Below are 22,031 nucleotides of genomic sequence, written 5' to 3' on the forward strand. Positions count from 1 at the left end.
AATAGGGGTTTTTTTACATATTCTATTTGTTTCCTATTGCACATTTGAATTCCTTGAATGCATATGATGCATTAGGAATAAAGCCTCTGTGTGAGAACACTGGAGTAATTGAGAGCTAATATGAGCAGGTAACCGTATTTTAACTGTACTTTTTATAAACATTTTCACGTCATTGTGAAATACCAGACCTTGTGCAGGAGGACTTATTTCTTCTTTCTTTAAGAAAGAGTGCCACTTGCAGTGTTTCTGGCACTGTCAGCTTTGAGTTCCGTTACCTGTTGGTGTCCGAGGAGCCCGCGTCCCTCGCTGCCGCCCCAGCCTTGCAGTGTGAAGCAATACCTGGGGCGCCTCTGCCCGTGTCCCCCGCGGCGACGCGCGGGCGTCCCGGCCCGGTGACGGTGTCCGAGGGCTCAGCGCCCTGGCTGCGCTCCAGGGCCGGGCGTTGCAAGCGCTGTGACGAGGTCTCGTGGAGATGTTGGTATTATGAAACTTCTAGAAATAAACCCTGCGTGTCTGTGCTGCCGTGTCTGGCTCGATTTAATGGTTTATGCTATCCCGGTGTCTTTGCCAACAGTGTATGATGGATTGACTGAACAATGCTTGTGCATTAGTTGGTTGGGCTCCGTGTGTTACGTGATCCCTGTGGGTGTTCTGTCCCGGAGGCCATCGCCCCGTGCCGCCCGCGTACCCCCCAGCCTCAGGGGCTTTGCCGGCGGGGTCGCCGTCCATTCAGTGATGGACCCGTGATGGTTCGTTTGCCTTGATCTCGAAGCACAAAATTAAGGCAACCAAAATGCCAAGGGATCATAATTCAATCAAACAGTGTTATGTTATTATTTTTGCCCATAAAGCAGCACGCGATAGAGAAACAGGAGAAAATGGAAAGAAAAAAAGGGGAAAGAGGATTCCTCTACCACCACGGGTCCAAAGGTGTCCCTGCGGTCCCAGGTCCCAAACAGCGTCCTGTCGGTCCTCTGGTGGGAGATCTCTACGATGTTCAGTCGGGAACCATCTTTTATGCTTCTGCGGTCGGGGGTCTCTGTGTCCTCTGGGTGACCCCAACACCCTCTGTGAACCTCTGCGCGCGCTCCTCTTCATCGGCCTCAGCAACAGGGAGCTGGGGCGAGTCTGGCCGAGCAGCAGGTGAGGTCCGTGAGGTCCACCTCCCGGACAGGGCTGCCGTACCTGCAGCCCTGGGTACGGAGTCCCATACAACGGGCCTCTCAGGCTTCTCTCCGAGTCCCTGTACAGTTCTATCGGGACACCTGTTCTCCAGGTCCCTGATGGCGATGTTGAGGCAAACACTGCTCTTCGGGCCGACTCCCGTGGGCGGCGGGAGGACAGGCCCCCCAGCGCGGCAGGTCCGTGTTGAGCAGCGCGGGCTCTGGCAGGACGGCGCTGTCCCGCCATGGCTCCGGGAGTGGCGCTGTCCCCGCGGGACGCAGCCACACGTTCCCGCAGTGGTGCTGGTCGGGTTTGGGTGGTTTGGTGGCCTGTGGAGCCACCGCCTGCCCGCTGGGCTGTGTCACCACCTCTGGAGGTGGCGCTGGAGATGTCGCGGTGCCCTGCGCTGCCGGGCCGGTGCAGGATCCTGCTCCTGCAGCCCCCGTGCGAAGGGACGTGTTGTCTGCATTGCCTACACAGACAAGGGCTGGGGAGCCTCAGGGTTCCGGGAGCATCCCCACTTGTGCATGGACATGGCTGATGTTTCCTCATTTTGTGCTGCGCGTGTGCTTGTGCTGGCGAGCGAGCGAGGATAACCGGCTGGGTAATGGCACCATCATTGGCTACAACACCTGAGTGCCCATCAGTGACCTTCCAGGGCTGCGGTGCGAGGCAGCCAGCAGGCTGGTTTGGCGGCTTGTCTGATAAAATGTGTTAGTGCTGATGAGACTAAATTGCATGACGTGACAGCATAATTCATGTCCTGAGTAGACATCGGGGTAGTTAAACAGATTTTTTAAAGGCACAAAAGGAGCAGTCTCCAATTTAAATGCTATGTTGTGCTCTTTTAGTTTTTCTTAATAACATGAAAATAAATGCAGTCTGGAGCTTCCTATAAAAAGGAACGACTGAACTGACGTGCGCTGTCAGCGGGCAGAGCTGCACGTCCGCACTGCGTCCGTGTGTCCGAGGAGACCCTGCTTGGATGGGCCTTGTGTCACTTACGCTACAGAATTACTTCTACAGACCATCTGTTTCTGCCAGAGAAAACAGTTTTGGAAAGATTGTGGCAAAGTTTCCCTTGGAAAACTGGTGGAGAGGGTGGGCTGCGTGCTCTGTCCTCTGCGGACACCGCGCGGGTCACCGGCCGGGACGCCCAGCAAGGGACGGTCACCCCCGGGTCAGCCCACGAGCACCCCCTGCTCGTGATCCAGCCTGTGAAACGCTGCCGACCGCAACAGGAACCCCTGCTGGTCTGTCCCTGGCGATGGTTCAGACATCGGTAGGATCTCCGTCTGCCGAACCGCACCAGCGAACACTCTCACTTCTGGGCAGTTTAGCCAGGCTCACCGCTGGTGTTCCGTGGTGGGGCTGGCCCTTGTGCAAGGGGCGCGATGGGCGCTGGTCCCGCAGCCGCCAGCCCCGCTCTGCGGGACGGCTGTGCCGCTCCCGTTGTGCGCTGTGACACGCGCCCCGTCCCCGCGGTGCGGGTGCGCGGAGCCTCCATGTGCACCGGCACCGGCACCGTCCCGCAAACCGCCACCGGCGCCCAAAAGGCACCGGCAAAGTGGTTATTGCTCCATGTGCCAGCCTGCGGAGAAATGCTTGTTCTTAGCAGAAGCAAATCATAAAACCCTGTACCTCACTCATGAACAGTTTTGCTCCTGGTAGAACACGCTCTTCATAACAAGTTATTATCATTTACTGAAATTATTTTAATATCCACATGACATCTGTAAAATCCACAGCCCCTTGTCATTGTTGCTTCCTGAATTCCTCATGGGAACGCTGCTGTGATGTCTGTGGCCCCGCTCCCTGCCCGGGACAGCGCTGCCGGTCACTGTGCCGCCTGTCACCGCACCGCCGGTCACAGCGCTGCCGGTCACTGTGCCGCCTGTCACCGCACCGCCGGTCACAGCGCTGCTGGTCACTGTGCCGCCTGTCACCGCACCGCCAGTCACAGCGCTGCCGGTCACTGTGCCGCCTGTCACTGCACCGCCAGTCACAGCACTGCCGGTCACTGTGCCACCTGTCACCGCACTGCCGGTCACTGTGCCGCCTGTCACTGCACCGCCAGTCACAGCACTGCCGGTCACTGTGCCACCTGTCACCGCACTGCCGGTCACCACACTGCCGGTCACTGTGCCGCCTGTCACCGCACTGCTGGTCACAGCGCTGCTGGTCACTGTGCCGCCTGTCACCGCACTGCCGGTCACCACACTGCCGGTCACCACACTGCCTGTCACCGTGCCGCTGGTTTCCACACTGCCAGCCACAGCGCTGCCGGTCACCTCACCGCTGGTCACCACGCTGCCAGTCACCGTGCTGCGGTGACTGCGCCACCGGTCACCGTGCTGCCTGTCACCGCACCGCCTGTTCTGCTGCTGGGACACAGGGTCTGGGCTCGTGGCTGCTGGCGCAGAGCGTGTCCAGGACTCACCGAGCAAGGGACCCCGTTAGGAGTCTGACCGGCCGCGCTCACACCTCCTGAGATCCGCGTGTTCCTTTAAGCGGGGGCAGAGAGACAAGGTTAACATGTTATCATTTATAGTTCCTTGAGTATTTTTAGAAACCCAAATCTTCTCAGTAATGGCACGCTGACGATTCTGTGCCTGGCCGAGAAAAATGATGGACAGCGGCAGAAGGTACTCGAAGAAATTCCAAGATGCAGCACCTGAAATGTCCTTCGGTGACTCCGGCAGCCTCATTTACAGGCTTGTGGCTATTTCTTAATATACTCAAGGAATCCCATACAAGTGATCAGATACCCGTTCATTTATTCTTAACTATTTCTTACATCATTAGACATCACAATAACCTCTCAAATATCCTTCAGCATTGGAGTAGCTTTGCCAATATCAGAATCTTTACTGTCAGAAGATTTGGCTGCAGGGTTGGGCAGAGGAGAACCTGATGGGTTCAGCAAGGGCCAGTGTGGGGTCCTGCACGTGGGGAGGAACAACCCCCGGCACCAGCACAGGTTGGGGTGACCTGCTGGAAGCAGCTCTGCAGAGAAGGACCTGGGAGTTCTGGGGACAACAGGGTGAGCGTGAGTCACCAACGTGCCCTGTGGCCAAGAGGCCAACGGGCCCTGGGGTGTGTGAGGAAGAGTGTGGGCAGCAGGTCAGGGAGGTTGTTCCTCCCCCTCTGCTCTGCCTGGGGAGGCCCCATCTCAGAACTGGGGCCAGTGCTGGGCTCCCCAGGTCAAGAGGGACAAGGAACCACTGCAGAGAGTCCAGGGAGGGACACGGAGATGCTGAGGGCTCTGGAGCATCTTTGTGCTGAGGAGACACTGAGAGAGCTGGGGCTGCTGAGCGGAGAAGAGAAGCTGAGAGGGATGTGATCGATGATCAGTACGGCAGGGTGGTGTCAGGATGGAGCAGACTCTGTTCAGTGGTGCCCAAGGCCAGGGTGAGGGGCACCGGGCACAGACTGAAACACAGGAGGCTCCATGTGAACATGAGCAGACACTTGTTTGCTGGGAGGTGCCAGAGCCTGGCCCAGGCTGCCCAGAGCGGGTGTGGAGTCTCCTTCTGTGAGCCATTGCAACCCCTGGGATCCTGTGTGATCTGCCTGTGACCCTGCGTGAGCAGGGGGGGCTGGGGACACACAGGGCTCACTAACAGCCTGGGGTGCTGTGATAACCAACAGGTCTCAAAAATACAGACCAGCAAAACAACTTCCCAGGCGTGCGCCGTGTGATACAGCCGGTGTTCACAACAAAGTCAATCCTCTGATTTCTGCTACGTCAGTTGGAAACTTCCCAGGCAGTTGAGATTGGGAGCCCACTCCCCATGTGCCACCACAGCCGTAAACCTTCCCTGGTCAGCACGGGCCTCATCAGAAACTTCCCCGACACTTTCTGCTTCTGGTGGGCAGGCATGCAGTGATCAGCAAGCCTTTGAGTGAAAACATATTGATAAACATGTGAGACACTCTTTGAAGCACGAAGCAAAGGTCTTCCTTTAACTAGCCAGCATCAATAACTAATTAATGAACATCTTCCAATAGCTATTATTGCTATGAGAGTGCATGGTTCATTTAACATCAAGAGAGATTCAAGCCGAGAATTCATCACGAGGAGCCCTTGCCATGGTCAGAAAGAGAAGGACGGAGCACACTGGATTCCCAGCAGCATCTCCTGTGTCTGAGCTCGGTCCCCCCCGGCTGGGGACGCGCCGGCTGCCGCGCGCATCGCCGCTCGGCGGGCGTTCGCGTTGCCGTGCAGCTCCCTGCCCCCTCCTGCACCGGACGACGGTGCAGAAAGCGGGACTGTGCTGCTCCCGGAGGGTCGGACTCGTGCGTTCTCCTTCACCCTGGCCAGAAACCTCCCTGTGCTGCACAGCAACGGACGGTGAATTGCGCAGTTCAGGCACATTTCGGGTGACTGTCCTGGGCTTCCCTCCAGCGGCTGTTCTCCGTCCATCCATCCGTCCGTCTGGCTGCAGCACTGTTCCCGCCGCCCTCACTCGCCCGGCCCGTCTCGCTGTGTGGGGAGCGGTGACGCTGGAAGCCACGTCGGGGGGGCCAGACTGTGGGCACCCCACGGGACAAGGCACAAGGCTCTTCCTCCCCTCGGCCCTGGCATCGAGACCCCCCCGGGGCTGCCGAGGGGCTGCGGGCAGCGCGGGGGAGCCACGACCAGCTCCCGAGCTGCACCGAGACGCCTCCTCTCCCGCTCCCCTGCACCCCTGTCTCAGAGAAGCTCCGGTTTCCATCCGTCCAGCAGCTGAGGCTTCGCGTTGATGTTTTTCTCACCGCAAAGTCCACGGGCGCGGGCAGCGCTCGCCGAGAGCTGGAGCCTGACGGGCTGGGGGACCCGGGGCGCTCATCCTGCAGAACGGGGCTGAGCGCCGTTTCCACGCCATGCGGCAGGGACACCGCGTTGCCGTGACCGGCAGGTCTGTGACAGCTCCACCGGCGCCAGCAGGATGCACGGATGGGGACATGGCCGGGCTGGCCCGTGTCCCGAGCAGCCTGGCCACCGCCGGGCAGGGCTGGGCCACCGGACCCCCATCCCGGCCCCCACCAGCCCCACAGCCTGTGCTCACCAAGGCCTCCCCACTGCCCTGCAGAGGCAGAGCATGAAAGGAAGTGAAACTGAACTGGCTTCATAAATGTGTTCGTACACGGAGAACACAAACCCACAGATGTGTCCAGCTGTGGCTGTCGCTGCAGGACTGGGCCCAGGACACATCTCTGGTAGAACTCCAGTGAAGTAATGTGACTAACGTGTTTAACACACTTGGCTGATGATTTCAAAATGCAACAACCCTATACATCGAAGCACAGAATCATAGAACCATTTCAGTTGGAGGATCATCAAGTCCAACCATAACCTAGCCTAACTCCAGCACTAAACCATGGACCTGAGGACCTTGTCTAAACACTTTTGAACCCCTCCAGGGATGGCGACTCCACCACTGCCCCGGGCAGCCTGTTCATCACATCTTTGTCTTTCATTATGAAGATCCCAGCTGGGTATTTCTGTCTGGTGACCTTTTCAGAACGGCTCCCCAGGCGCTGGCTGCACAGGATGGGAATTGCTGGACTAGACCACGGGGAGCACTGGTGGCTCCAACCAGACAGGGCTCCCCAGGACGCCAAAGGGCTCAGTCCCAGCAGGGGAAGAGCCGCCCCCTGAGCTGGGCTTGCTCGCAGTGGTCCGGGAAGGACTGGACTGCTGTGGGGGTCCGAGGGGACCTCCCCTTCTGAGCAAGTGCCCAAGGAAGCGGGTAGTGCTGGGACAGGGTTCCACTCACTCCTTGCTCTTGGGAAGGAAACTTCGCAAGCTCACAGCCAAATCCGCCCTGAATAAATTGAGGAGCGAGCTGCCCCCACCCTCGGGAGCACGACGGTGCTGCGATGTACGCGCTCACCGGGCATATCCTGCTGCAGAGGGCAGGTGGGCATCCCCCGAAAACCTGCAGGTGTCCTCCCCAACCCCTCCCAAGGTGCCTGGGGTCACACACAACACACACGTGTTCCAAGTGGGATTTCTGACAACCTTTAAACGTGTTAAATGGCTCCTACCTGCAACACCGCAGCCGCTCCTCTGTTTCGGTAAGGCGCGGTGCGCTCGGGCACGCTGTCCTGCCGTGGGACATGGCTGGCGGTGCGGAGCAGCGGCCCAGGAGCCACCCGCTGTGTCCCCAGCGGAGCAGCCGCTTGCTGGGGAGCGCGGGCAGGGAGAGGCGGTTCCACCCCGTGCACACAAGTGGAACAGTCGCCGCGGCAGACATGGAGCCCCCGGAGTCCCCGGAACGTGCTCACCCGAGCTCTCCGGCAGCCGGAGCCCTGGCAGCCGCTCCGGTGGCCCTTGGCGCTCACACGCTTCAGAGCCAGGTGCGGGTACAGAAGGCAGAGCTGGAGATGCCAGGGGAGCCATGCAAGCCTTTTTCTGCTTTTCTTTAGACACCTGAAGAACTGAAATGTTGTGCCTGGGTGCCAGTTCAACAATGGACACGCGGTTGGCAGTGGGCTGGCAGCAGCTCCCTCGGCAGCCATGGGCTCGCACCAATCAAGAACCCCCGTGTCCTGGGGTCCCACGCTGACACCCCGCGCCTGGATTCGAGGACAGACACTGCAGTGGCAGCTCCTTATGGTGCAACACGCTGGGTTGCAAAGCACAAAACCAGCCCCCACACTGCATGTGTCTTCTGAACTGGGGCCAAACACCATCCAGTGCCCACTGTGACACAGAACCACAGAGGGTTTGGGTTGGGGGGCCCTCCCCAGCCCCCCAGTCCCCTGCCATGACAGGGACATCTTCACCAGCTCAGGGTGCTCAGAGCCCCGTCCAGCCTGGCCTGGGATGTCTCAGGGATGGTTCATCCACCACCTCTCTGGGTACCTGGCACAGGCTCTCACCACCCTCAGGACAACAATTTCTTCCTCATGTCTGGCCTGAATCTCCCTCCTTTAGTTTAAACCATCACCCCTTGTCCTGTCACAACAGGCCCTGCTCAAAAGTCTGTCCCATCTTTCTCATGGGCCCCTTTTAAGCACTGAAAGGTGCACTAAGGTGTCCCGGAGCTTCTCTTCTCCAGTGAACACCCCAGCTCTCTCACCTGTCCCCAGCAGAGCTGTTCCAGCCTCAGGTCGTTCCCGTGGCTCCTCTGGCCCCTCTTCAGCAGGTCCGTGTCTGTTCTGCACCGTGAGACCTGCAGCACCGTGTGCTCTGCACCCAGGGACACCCGCTCACAAACGACATGAGCTCGACACGTTCACTGTTTCTCTTTAATGCCCCCACGCGGTTGCCCCGCGGCTGCACGGCGATGAGGAGCACAGCGCGCTCTGCCACGCTTCCCCGGGAGCCCTGCTGGTCCTGCAGCCGGCGGGAGCTCCCGGGGCACCGGCCCCACCGCGGCGGCTCCCGGGGCTCGTGGTGCTCCGGCTGTCACCGCGGTGGCTCCCGGGGCTCGTGGTGCTCTGGCTGTCACCGCAGCGGCTCCCGGGGCTCATGGTGCTCCGGCCGTCACAGCAGCAGCTCGGAGGGCATGGGGTCCCCTCGCAGCCCGGCCAGAAGGTTGTCAGCCGCCAGCACGGCCATGGTGCTCCGCGTGGCGTGGGTGGCGCTCCCGATGTGCGGCAGGATCACTGTGGGGACAGGGACGGTCACTCACTCACCTCCCACCTTCGCTGGGCTCTCACAGCCTCTTCCAGGGATGTCTCGCCAACCCAGGTCCTGCAGCAGCTGCTGCTCCACCAGGAGCTCACGTTGGACATGGAGCGTCAAACAAAATCACCAGACACTGAGGACTGGAAAACACATCTGATAAATGGCTAACTGAGCTAATTTTAAGTCCTCCACACCACGATCAGCCAGAAGTGGGTCTGTGTCCAGGCTGAGCACTCACCGTCCTGCACGGGCACAGTCAGTGGGACACATAAAATACCAGCCCTGCGGCAGACGAACACGCAGTGAAATTTGCACGGTGTTGTCTGATTGCCACACAGCTCTGGGACGTTCTGAACCAAGAACGCTGAGGATCCCAGGAGAACATTGAGGATCCCGGGAGAACACTGAGGATCCCAGGAGAGCACTGAGGATCCCGGGAGAACACTGAGGATCCCAGGAGAACATGGAGGATCCAGGGAGAACACTGAGGATCCCGGGAGAACACTGAGGATCCCAGGAGAACATTGAGGATCCAGGGAGAACACTGAGGATCCCGGGAGAGCACTGAGGATCCCGGGAGAGCACTGAGGATCCCGGGAGAACACTGAGGATCCCAGGAGAACATGGAGGATCCAGGGAGAACACTGAGGATCCCGGGAGAACACTGAGGATCCTGGGAGAACATTGAGGATCCCAGGAGAACACTGAGGATCTCAGGAGAGCACTGAGGATCCCGGGAGAACCCAACCTGCCCGGTGCCCGTCCCTACCCAGCAGACAGGCTGCCTGAGCTTGCCAGGCTCCAGTTCCACAGCCAAAGTTGCATCGGGCCGTCCAGGGGACGCAGCCAGAGCGTCTGCAGAGGAGCCCCGGCTCACCCACAGCAGGAGCGCTCGCGGGGCTCTGCAGCCGGGGACGCCTGGCTTGCTGCCATCTGCTGCGGAACGAGGGCGGCAGGACAAGGCCAGCCCTTGAACGAACCGTTCTCTGAGCACACGCGCCAATCCTGCACCTGGCAGCCCCGGCTCACACTGCATGGGCCAGGTGCAGAGTCCTGCAGCAGCTGCACGAGGGTGATTCCTCCTGGCAGGCTCAGCACACAGCTCTATAGCCACATGGGGAGCTTTTCTAGCAGAATATACACCCAGGAGCTTGCAGAACACCAGAGCTTGGCAGGGCATGGGCAGGGATTGGTTTCTCATTCAGGCACCTGCTGGTGTCAGACCCCTCTGTGAATTTTACCCCACGCCTCAGCCCATGGAAAGGAGACCCATCAGGAAGGTGTTAAAAATGAGCTGATCTCAGCTGCTCTCTGGAGACTTACAACACCTCAAGCTTGTTTTGTGTCAGGCTGATGAGGCCTTTTCCCGAGCAGCTCCCCGCACTGTGCGGTGCTCCCTGCGTTCTGCTGACGGCACCTGCCTGTCCCGTCCTCCCACGGTCCGTGCTCTGCAGCGCGGCCTCATGGGGACGGGGGTGTCACCGCACCAGAGGACGGGTCCCCAGCTGGGGGGACACCCATGGCACAGGCTGCCGGAGCGGCGCGGCCCGGCTGGCCACGTACCGCAGTTCCTGAGGGACAGCAGGGGATGGTCCGTGGGCAGCGGCTCCGGCGTCGTCACGTCCAGCCCCGCCGCTGCGATCTGGCCCTGGGCCAGCGCGTCGTACAGGTCCTGCTGGTTCACCACGGCCCCCCTGCCGGCACAGAGACACCCGCGCTGCGGCACAGCGTCCCGCGGGCTCCCAGGGACACGCAGCCCAGGCCTGGGACAGCTGGGACAGCTGCGGCGGTGGCACCTGCGTCCCCAGGGCTGCCCGAGCAGAGCTCAGAACCTCCTGGATGTGCCCAACCCTCCCAGCGTGATGAGCTGCTCCTGCTCTGGAGGCGGCAGAGAAGTAACCAAGTGCAGGCAGCCATGGAGGCACAGGCAGCAATGGAGGTGCAGGCAGCAATGGAGGGAGGTGCAGGCAGGAATGGAGGGAGGTGCAGGCAGGAATGGAGGGAGGTGCAGGCAGGAATGGAGGGAGGTGCAGGCAGCAATGGAGGTGCAGGCAGCCATGGAGGTGCAGGCAGGAATGGAGGTGCAGGCAGGAATGGAGGGAGGTTCAGGCAGCCATGGAGGGAGGTGCGGCCAGCCTACTGTGTCCGCCCTACAACCACAGCATGCAGGAGACTGGGCTGTGATTACCTGCTTGTGTTAATGAACACAGCGGTCTTCTTCATTCTGCTGAAGAAGTCCTTGTTGCACATTCCCTGGGTGGCCGGAGTCAAAGCACAGGTCACCACAACGAAGTCCGACTCTTCGGCCAGCCTGGTGAGCGGGACTAATGGAGAAACTCAGGTCACGGCCCCGCGTACCCCACGGCACCTCACCGACGAGCTCTGCAGCCCCCTCGCCCCTCGTGGTCACCGGTGAGCCAGCTCTGCTCCGCCGAGACCCGGCCGGCCCTTCTCCACAGACAGGGAGACACAGGGACCCGCAAACACTGAACAGAAACCATGCGCCTTCCCACAGACACTGCTGCAGCGCTTCGCTTCCCTTTACAATTAAAATCAAGCCAAAGAGAAATCTAGTGATGCTTCAGTTGTCTCGCTCAAAGAAGGCTCTGGTATGTATTTCATCTTCAGAGAGTGAAATGTGAAAGCAGCAGTATACACCAGCATTAAATCTACCTAAATAGTACCTCCAGGTAATGACGTGTGCCCCTCTCACCCCTGCATGCGAGGGCAGGAAAGCACAAGGAGCAGGACAAGGGCTGCTGAAGGCTTTGTTCAAAATGTACCAGCTAGAAACAGCTTCTGCTTGAAATATTAGCACTTGATGCAAGACTCAGGACTCTACCAGGCGCACAGAAGAGTCCCGTTCAACAACCGAGAGACATTCCCAGGCCTGGCTGCACTGTGACCTGCATTTTAACGCGGGAGGTTAAAGACAGCGTTTGTCTGCAGCAAGGAACATCCACCCTCAGTGAGATCTGCAGTCCCCATGGGGATGGGGTCAAGACCCTTCCTCTGCTCCCAGGGGCCACTGTCCCCTCCTCGTCCCTTACGTCCCACTTCCCTGTGGGAAGAGAACTGACTGCAAATCACAGAGGGACACAGGGGGACGATGAAAGGCAAGAGCAGCAGAAACAGCCACAGTCCCTGGTCACGACGAGTGGTCAGGCAGAGCCCGGTGTCCCACGTGTGCCTGGGATCAAAGGATACAGGTGTCCCCCCTGCTCTCTGCCATCAGACCGGTGCATCTGGGATTCACCATTCCCTCCTTTGGTGCCTTCACAGCGGTTCATGCCAGTGGCAGCGAGGAGAACCCAGAACGTCCAGCTCACACCCTCCATGCCCCGGGCCACCCCGCGGGGTGTCACCCCCTGGAGCCACCCCAGGCACAGTGCTCGGCCGCCCGGCCCCGCTCCGGCGCCCTTCTTACCGAACTCGGCCCCAAACTCCGCAGCGTTCTCAGGTTTTGGGTGACTGCCAGTGTACAGAAACTTCTTGACTCCAAAGGGCTTCAGGCGGCGGGCAACTGCCTGTCCTGGGAGCGAGAGAGGACGGTCCAGCCGCTGCACCGGCACCTGCACCGGTGTGCAGCACAGGGACCGGCACCGGTCCGTCCAGCCCCGGCAGTCTGTCCTGCCGCCAGCTCGCCACGGTGCAGCTGACACGCAGCAGCTTACAGAGCACACGGCTCACGGGGTCACGGAGCTGCCGCCACTCCTGTCCACTGCTCCCACGCCAGCAGGAGTGAGCTCCCAGCCCCACTGAAACTGCGCAAAGGGAACCGCGGGACGGGAAACCTGAACCTGCCCTAGGGAGCAACCAGAAAAGTGAGGGAAGGAATAGCCATCTGCTGACAAAGTCCACAACCAAAGGGATGGCAAGCACTCCATCTTGGACTTTGTCAGGGGATTTGTTTGACTGACAATCGAGGGGACAATGTCCAGTTTGCTGTAGCATTCACATGCAGTGGATGTGTTTGAATGCTTTAAACTTTAAGTTTTAGGCTTGATGAGTCAAGACTGCTGTTCAGAGAGGCCCTACCCAGGTCTCCTTGTTGTTCTCGTAGATTTTAAGAGGTGAGCACCCTGGACACCACCTTGGCTGAAACTCCAAAACCACCCTGCCCTCACTGGAGACACAAATCTCGTGCCTGACCTGCACTTACCTATTCTTCCCAGACCTATGATGCCCACCGTGCTATCAGACAGACCATAGCCACACATCCACAAGGGCTTCCATGTTGTCCAGCCACCACTAGCAGAGAGAGCGAGACAGAGCAGCCGTCAGACAGCAGCAAGGGAGAGCCTGCTCACGGCCCAGCGCAGCATCTGGGCAGGCACACCGGAGAGCCGCCGCTGCAGGGGCCAGACGGTGCCACCCACCCGCCCCGCGGCTCCTGCGGCCGTGACCATGCTGGTCTCCTGCAGGAACCTGCTTGGGCCTCGGGACTGACTCAACTCAGGCACCGCTGACCACAGCCCTGAATGACTGCCAGTTGGTGGACTCTGGCTAGACCCCCACTGTGTGCCCTCCTGAGGGGTCTGTCCCCGCTGCCCTGTCCCGCAGCCCTGCTGCCCTGCACACAGACGGGAGTTCTGCCCTCGCGGCTCCTGCGCAGCACGTCTCCAAAGTCACGGAACTGCGGGGGACTCCACCTTGGCCTGCGAGGTACTCGGTGCAAGCCGGGTGAGACTCTGGCTGCAGCCCAGTGTCATCTGTCCAGCGGGGCATGCTGTGTCCTGCAGCCCGGGGCTGCGGGCTCGGGAGCCAGCCCTCTGCAGCTGGATACTCACTTCTTCACCTGCTCCACCGCCTCGGGCAGCCGGCGGCACGTGGCCAGGAGCAAAGCTACAGAGAGCTCTGCGGTGGCGTCGGTCAGCACGTCAGGCGTGTACCCCACGCGGATCCCTCTGCAAGGCAAGCGCAGGTTTCTGGGGTAATGCTGCCAGCCCTGGGGACATACCTCGATGTTTCTGGGCAAGCTGCTGATGCTACACATCCCCAGGTATCTGCAGCACCACGTGCAGGACAACATCCCTTTGGGCTGCTCAGCTCTTCCTCTGCAGGGGTTATCCTAGTCTTACTCCAGCATCCGTAGGCCCCTCCAGCCCCAGCTGGGATGACCCCAACAGTACCCCAGCAAGAGAGAGGTGCAGGTCACACACCCCGTCCAGCCCCACGTTCCACCTGCCAGCCCCGTGCCGAAGCGACCTGCGGCTCTGCCGCACCCAGAGCTTCGCCCTCCTCCCCCTGCTCGGCCAGGCTGTCCCGCACGGGGCAGGGGTTCGGGGGTTACCGCTTCTTAATTTCGTCCAGGGCGAGGTGGTCAAACCCCACGGACATCGTGCTGATCACTTTCAGGCCGGGCCCTGCAAGACACCGTCAGCTCGCGGCTGCCCAGCGTCGCCCCGACGGCGGGGACAGGAATGGAATAGGACGGGGAACATCGGGAGGGGGACGAGAGGGGTCGGGAGGGGATGGGGAGAGGCAGGGAGAGGGTCGGGAGGGGGGCGCGGGACGGGAGCGGGACGCAGGGGGAACGGGAGGAGAAGGGGAGAGGAACGGGAGAGGACCCGAGGGGTCGCGGCGGGGGGTGGGAGCACACGGGAGGGGGACGCGGGGTTAGGGGGTGGGAACGGGAGGGGAACGGGAGAGGAGCAGAAGGGGACAGGAGAGGTCGGGAAGGGAAGGGGAGGCGGACGGGGGAGCAGAAGGTCGGGGGCCGCAGCCGCACCCACCGGCCGCGTCCAGCACCTCGCGGTCGATGCGGTCGGACAGGAGGCAGAGCAGCCCCCGCTTCCCCGACACGCCCGCCAGCAGCTCGGCCCGCGGCACCGGCTCCTCCGAGTCCCACAGCTGGACGTGGCACCTGCGGGAGCGGGCCCGTCACCGCCACCGCCGCGGGACCGCCACCGGCACCGCCACCGCCGCGGGACCGCCACCGGCACCGCCACCGCCACCGCCGCGGGCACCGGCACCGGCACCGCCACCGCCGCGGGCACCGGCACCGGCACCGCCACCGCCGCGGGCACCGCCACCGGCACCGCCACCACCACCGGGCCCGGCACCCGGCCCGCCACGGCACCGCCACTGGCCCGCCCCGCCCGGCTCCGCGCTCACCCGGCGGCCTGCGACAGGACCCGCAGCCCCTCGGCCGGGATCCGCCGCGTCACGAACACCGCCATGGCCGTTTAACCGCCCCGCTCCGCCGCGCAGCGACCTCGAGCGGCCGCTCCGCCCCGCGGGGACCGGCCCGGGCACGGCCGGCGGCGGGAGGGGCGGGACGGCGCGGGGAGCGGCCCTGCGGTGCGGCCTGCAGCGCACCCTGCCGTGCACCCTGCCTGCACCCTGCACTGAACCTCTGCAGTGCACCCTGCCGTGCAACCGTGCCGTGCAACCCTGTAGTACACCCTGCAGCACACCCTGCAGTGCAATCCACAGTGCAACCCGCGGTGCAACCCTGCAGTGCATGCATGGAACACCCCTGCAGTGCGCCCACGTGTTTCTCCTGGGTCACTTGTGCCACAGCCACCTTTGCGATAGCACGAGGGGCAAGAGATTCAGGCCTGTCATGGGGAAGGAATTGTTGGTCATGAGGGTGGTGAGAGCCTGTGCCAGGTACCCAGAGAGGTGGTGGATGAACCATCCCTGAGACATCCCAGGCCAGGCTGGACGGGGCTCTGAGCACCCTGAGCTGGTGAAGATGTCCCTGTCATGGCAGGGGGCTGGGGGACATCTGAAGGTCCCCTCAATCCAGCTGTTCTGTGGTTGTTCTCTGACTCTGTTCCATGCATGGAGCACCTCTGTAAGGCAAGTGGAGCACCTCTGCAGTGCACACATGCAGTGCATGCCTGGAGAGAGGACACTGGGCCTGGCTGGGTTTCTGTGTCTGCACACAGAGTGGCGGGTCCTCTCACATGCTGTTTTGCTGTGGTCACCCAGCTGCGTCCCTGACCAGAGCTCCTTTCTGAGCTCTGACCTCTTCTGCCTGGTGAGGAATCACGTAAGCACTTGTGTCTGCTGGCCAAGCAGGCACGGAGGAGCTGTGGTGCGCCCTGCTGGACCCATCCCGGCGCTCTGAGCAGCACAGGCACTCCAAAGCAAGAGTGGGGACACGCCAGCCAAGAGGAACAAGCCACCCAACTGGCAGCTCCAAGAACAGCGCTTGTCTCCCACAGGGCCCTCTGTTCTGCTACCGTCAGAGACCCTGTTCGGGCATCACCCCCACGGCAAGGGCCTGGGCTGAGCTGGGTGCCCGTTCCATCATGGAAAGGGGTGCTACATGTGGCCAGCAATTGGTGCTGTAGGTTTTGGGTAGTGTTTTAGAATGAGCATTTCCACCTCAGAGCCTCCTGTGACTGCTGTTTAAATTTGCCGGAGACCTGGTCTCAATCTGCTTTATAATCAGAAAATGAACGCGACTAGGTATAGGACTGTGTGTGGGCATCAAAAACAAAGGAAGACATGAGCTTGTACAGGATGGTGGGGGGAAATAGGTGCGTTATCCCTGGAACTGAGCGCAGAGTCATACCAGTAAAGAAAACACATCTGCAGACAGAGCAAAAGTGGAGTTAACGTCCCAGGGTATCGCTCTGTCACTCCTTGTGCTGCTCCGCAGGCTGTGCCGGGCACGCGGGACGGTCGCGGCGCGTCCCCCGCGCTCCGCGGCTGAGGAGGAGCACGGTCCGCAGGGTCAGACCGGTGCGACAGCTGCGCCGTGACCCCCGGTGTGACCGCAGGCAGAGCACAGGGTCACCGGTGTCGCCGCGACACGGCCCGGCTGCGAACACAAAGGGTCTGTCTGTCTGTCCATGATGGCACTTCATCCCCATCGTGGCCCTAGGAGGTGGGAGCCTCCTTTATCTGACGGAAGCTTTAACAAGAGCACTGGCGAGGGCGGGAGCGCTCAACTGTCTGATCCTGACGGGGTTTTGCAGTAACCTCGGGGGCCAGGGCCCTGCGGTACTTTCCTCTGTCGTGAATCGTCTGTGCTATATGAGGTAGCAGCTTATCTAATGAGACTGCACTCTACTGGTGGGATTTTCCTTTATCCTGATGTGTGTCTGCTCCCACCATCAGTATGTTGTCAGATTATGCCAGCAGAATCCGTTTGATTTTTTAATAATTGGTTGAAAGTTTACTTTATTTTTTCGAGCGGGGTTATCGTTAGAGCTGACATCTCCCTCACTGATCACCCCAGGATTTGTGTCAGGAGTGTCTGCTCTCCAGCGTGACATCCCTGCACTAATCCTGTGCCACAGCGGCTGCAAGGTTCTTGCTTTTCCGCTCCTGCCGGTGCGGGTGAGCGTGGCGGTGCCGCTCACCGGGTGAGCACACCGTGGCTGATGGTGCCGCGCGTTGCCGGAGCCAGCACGCGTCCTCCAGCGGCACCAGCACCAGCAGAACTGAGACCCCCAGGCAGGATTTCTGTACAAAACAAGACACGCAGGGCTGGTGAACGTGTTGCTTTGTTGGTGCACTTACCTGGACAGAGCACTCACAGTCTGCCTCCCTAGCTGTGTGCCGTCACATTCTCTGAGCAACCTGGTCTGGCTGAAGACGCGGCTGCTTACTGCAGAGGGGTCGGAGTAGGTGACGTGTGAAGGTCCCTGCCAGCCCAACGCATTATGCGATTCCCGAAAAGGTGCAGGAAGCCTTTTCTGGAGTGCCGTGGCTCCTCACGGCGCCGCGGTATCACCGGCTTCAGCCACGGTGCAATGCAGGACCTGTTGGCAAACGCACCTGTGCACGCTTTGGGGTGTCTCACAAAATCACCGCTCAGTGGCAAAAGCGTGTGACAACAGGATCCGGGCAAGGACGAGGGAACGTGTGCTTCCCTGTGCACCGCGGGACGCCAGCCGCTCACACCAGAGCTGGGATATTCTGCCTGCCCTCAGCGCTGCTCTCTGCGTCACACCAGTCACACGGTTTGGTGACAGAACCCTTTTGCATCACATGAGCCAGCAGCAGCTGAGCTCTATGTGCCACAGCCCATCGGGGTGAGAAACTCTTGTATTTTGGGGAGGGGACAGCTCCCCATTTCCTGCAGGGGAACAGGATCCCTGAGCCTTCTCTGTCCTCAGCTCCTGCACCCGTGGATACTGCGTGGGCACAGACAGGATTGCTCTTGAGACAGCTCGGAACACCATGGTTTCCTCACCAGCGTCACCCCATCTCAAGCGCCAGGCGAGGCCGTAGCTCCTGGAGTCATGGTATTGTGTGCCCGATTTTAAAAAGGCAGGAGTTTTGTGAGCACAGGACAAATGGAGCTTGATTCCCTGTGAGTTTCTGCCCCACAGGTGGCCGTGTTCGGTGTCACAGGAGGTGAGGTCTCATTGAAGTGTTCCCTGGGGATGAGGATGGACTGGATGAAGGCACTGACGCGGTGTCTCACAAGACGTGGGTGTGCGACGCAGCGCTCCCCTCCACGGGGCACCAGAAGGTCCTGGACATCTGCACGTCCACCCCTGGCCCTGGAGGCTGTAGGAGTGTGGCTCACATCTCCGGACACACAGTGCAATCAATGACCCAATGCTTCCAGTCCTCTTGTGCTTTGAGCGAGCAGTTTGGAGGGGGAGGAGGAGAGCGTGTCTGACACCTGTGAGTACGGGGGGCGCAGTGCTGGTACCTCGCCTTCCCGTGCAGAGGAGCCCGGAGCATCTGCTGACACGTCCCCTCCCTCCTTGCAGGGATGTGGGTTGTAATGTCTGGGGCTTCTCTGGCACCTCTGCTGGCAAACGTGAAAGAAATATGTTCATGAAAGGTGGAGGGAGGTGATCCTGTGCCCTGGGGAGGCCCCATCTCAGAACTGGGGCCAGTGCTGGGCTCCCCAGGTCAAGAGGGACAAGGAACCACTGCAGAGAGTCCAGGGAGGGACACGGAGATGCTGAGGGCTCTGGAGCATCTTTGTGCTGAGGAGACACTGAGAGAGCTGGGGCTGCTGAGCGGAGAAGAGAAGCTGAGAGGGATGTGATCGATGATCAGTACGGCAGGGTGGTGTCAGGATGGAGCAGACTCTGTTCAGTGGTGCCCAAGGCCAGGGTGAGGGGCACCGGGCACAGACTGAAACACAGGAGGCTCCATGTGAACATGAGCAGACACTTGTTTGCTGGGAGGTGCCAGAGCCTGGCCCAGGCTGCCCAGAGCGGGTGTGGAGTCTCCTTCTGTGAGCCATTGCACCCCTGGGATCCCGTGTGATCTGCCTGTGACCCTGCGTGAGCAGGGGGGCTGGGGACACACAGGGCTCACTAACAGCCTGGGGCCCTGTGAAACCTCTCTCTGCACTATCCCAGCCTGTCAGCAGCACCTCTTGGTCAAGCTGATGGAGGAGGGAGATGGGGCCAGGGTCCCTGTGAGGGACAGGGGTGCCTGCGCCTGCAACTGCTGCCCGTCCTGCCTGCAAACACTGCCCTGGTAGAGAGTAGCTGTAGGTCTTGTTTTCAAATAAGCGTGCACAAGTGATGTCTATTATCTATAAATAACACTTCGGTGTAACTACAGGAAGCCCTTGGCACTGATAGAAAATATTGATTCACTGTTACGTTACAAAAATTTATACATAGCAAAATTTAACGCTCTTTACATAAAAGTATTAGACTACTTAAATAAAACTTAAAAAACTCCCAGTAACAGCTACACTGAATTAGAAAAGAATTCAGCTTTAAGATGCTGCCTCCTTATTACCCTTATGCAAACACTGGGCTAGAACATCACCTGCATTGCTGTAGAAGTGTCTCCTTCGTGCAACAGGTAAGAACATACACTAGGCTATTTCGTCATATTTGCTCTACATTGATCAACTTTGCCCCTTTTTTGAAACTGACTGCAGCCCCTGCCTGTGCTGCCCGTTGGGAGCATCTGCTGCTCAGCCAGTGCTTGTGGACATGGGAGCAAACTGGGACCACTGTGGGGGAAGTGGAGGGACCGAGGCGGGACCACGGGGCAGGATCTGTGGGACAGGCCTTTTGGGGGGACAGCTGCTGGGAGGTGGGAAGGTCTATGTGGAACTGGTCAGGAGACAGCGCTGCACATCTGGAGGGGATCCAGCTGCCCCAGTGCTGCCCAGCAGGGACCGCGGCAGCCTGGGGTCACCAGCGGGCAGGGCTGGTGTCCCCGAGGGCAGGGCCGGCAGGGCGGTGGCTGCACTGTCCCCTGCCCGCTCCCAGGGCTGTCCCGTCCTGTCCCGTCCCGGCTGCTTCAGACCTGTCAGAGCAGGGCTACCTCTGAGCCACCCTGTTAATAACCCCGTTAATTAGCACTTCGCCTGCACACAGAAGTTGTTCCCTTCGCAGAGCACGGGCAGTGACTATTGCTGAGCCCAGGTGGCTCCAGGACACACCACGGCCACACGCACACAAGGAGCTGTGTCCTCCTCTCGATGACTTTCAGTGTAACTTCTTGTCTTCTTCTGGTTTCATGAGACAAACTGGTTAGCAATTCCTGATTTCCCATATTGGTGTTTTACAGATATTACATACATGTATATGTGTATAAAAACAACACACACACATAAATGTGCAATTTACATTTAATATTTTCTGTGTCTCCTCTAATTCCCTTCTGGTGTCAAGCCAGCCTGGCTGCCTTTCTGCAGCACGCCTGACCAGGTCTCCACTCCGCAGTGCGTGCCGCACAGGTGAACACGTAAGGCTGAGCCATGGCATCTTTAGCCGTCACAGCATCTCCATCCCACCTTCTCCTTCTGCATTGTTTCTCTGCTGCGTTTGGCCCGTCATCTCCCCACCACAGCAGACACGGGTGGCTGTGGGAAGTCAGACCCGTGTTCCACCACCTGCTCACGTTGCACCCACCGGTGACCCCACAGCCCCCGCCTCTGCCGGCACCTCCGGGGCTCCGTGCCCATCAGCCTCCTCACCTGGCGATGTCTCATAGCCTTTCCATGCTCTGCTGCGCTTTGCCTCGCCCTGGAGTTTCAGGATGTTGAAGTAATTAATCAGTCTCTCCTCCCTCACCTCCTGTTATCTGGACACCCTGCTGAAAACTGAGTTGTAAAATTTGTTTTTGCCATCTGATTTGTTTCACACAGACCTACAGACAATTTCTGCTCTGAGAAAATCCGCAGAGCTCTGTGAAACCTTTCTGAAAGCTGAAATGAGAGAGATGGATGGATGGATGGATGGATGGATGGATGGATGGATGGATGGATGGATGGATGGATGGATGGGTGGATGGATGGGTGGACAGACGGATGGATGGATGGATGCATGGATGGAGGGATGCATGGATGGATGCATGAATGTATGGGTGGATGGATGGATAGGTGGATGGGTAGGTGAGTGGATGGATGGATGGATGGATGGATGGATGGATGGATGGATGGATAGGTGGATGGGTAGGTGAGTGGATGGATGGATGGATGGATGGATGGATGGATGGATGGATGGATGGATAGGTGGATGGATAGGTGGATGGGTAGGTGAGTGGATGGATGGATGGATGGATGGATAGGTGAATGGGTAGGTGAGTGGATGGATGGATGGATGGATGGATGTGTGGATGGATGGATGGATGTGTGGATGGGTGGGTGGATGGATGGGTGGACGGACAGACAGAAGGATGGATGGACAGATGGATGGATGGATGGACTGATGGATGGATGGATGGATAGGTGGATGGGTGGGTGGACGGATGGATAGATGGATGGGTGGATGGATGGATGGATGGAGGGATGGATGGATGGATGGATGGATGGATGGATAGGTGGATGGGTGGATGGATGGATGAATGAATGGGTGGATGAGTGGGTGGGTGGATGGATGGTTGGGTTGATGGGTGGGTGGGTGGATGGATGGATGGATGGGTGGACAGATGGATAGGTGGGTGGATGGAGGGATGGGTGGATGGATGGGTGGAGGGGTGGATGGATGGATGGGTGGACGGATGGATAGGTGGGTGGATGGAGGGATGGGTGGATGGGTGGATGAATGGGTGACTGGAGGGGTGGATGGATGGACATCACTTCTTCCCCCACTTGCCGTTGGGCGGACAGGCCACTGCGCAGGACCGAGACCCCAGTACCCCCGCCAGGTCCGGGGCAGCTTCTCTTTCCTCCTGTGCATGCTTGCCGGGGTTTGCCGTAGCAGCTCGTACATCATTGCTGTGACATCTGGGAAAGCCTTGCTGTGGGCTGAGCCTCCTCCAACACTGTTTTCACATTTCCTATGGGTGAGGCTGTTCGATTCCCAACTCTGTTATTTTTCGCTGCCAGTTGACTTAGTACAGAGAGAGC

The 22,031-nt window shown here is 59.7% G+C and overlaps 1 protein-coding gene across 1 annotated transcript; it reads right to left on the reverse strand.

The window, feature by feature from the left end:
* Positions 1-8,389: 8,389 nt before the first annotated feature.
* Positions 8,390-15,060, reverse strand: GRHPR (glyoxylate and hydroxypyruvate reductase). The gene is made up of 9 exons (XM_065046597.1): positions 14,903-15,060; positions 14,521-14,651; positions 14,079-14,151; positions 13,576-13,692; positions 12,948-13,036; positions 12,213-12,317; positions 10,974-11,109; positions 10,349-10,479; positions 8,390-8,763 (listed from the first exon to the last, which is right to left on the reverse strand). Exons 1-9 carry the CDS (start codon positions 14,965-14,967, stop codon positions 8,642-8,644), a joined length of 969 nt encoding a protein of 322 aa, XP_064902669.1. The 5' UTR covers positions 14,968-15,060; the 3' UTR covers positions 8,390-8,641.
* Positions 15,061-22,031: the final 6,971 nt, after the last annotated feature.

Source organism: Columba livia, chromosome Z (genome assembly GCF_036013475.1).
Source record: "Columba livia isolate bColLiv1 breed racing homer chromosome Z, bColLiv1.pat.W.v2, whole genome shotgun sequence".
Classification (NCBI taxonomy): Eukaryota; Metazoa; Chordata; class Aves; order Columbiformes; family Columbidae; genus Columba; species Columba livia.

Coding starts and splice junctions, on each gene's coding strand:
- GRHPR (XM_065046597.1), bottom strand. CDS start 14,967: ATGGCGGTGTTCGTGACGCGGCGGATCCCGGCCGAGGGGCTGCGGGTC. Junction 14,652..14,902: donor GTCCTGTCGCAGGCCGCCGG/GTGAGCGCGGAG, acceptor CCGCTCCCGCAG/GTGCCACGTCCAGCTGTGGG. Junction 13,693..14,078: donor CTGGACGAAATTAAGAAGCG/GTAACCCCCGAA, acceptor CTTGCCTTGCAG/AGGGATCCGCGTGGGGTACA.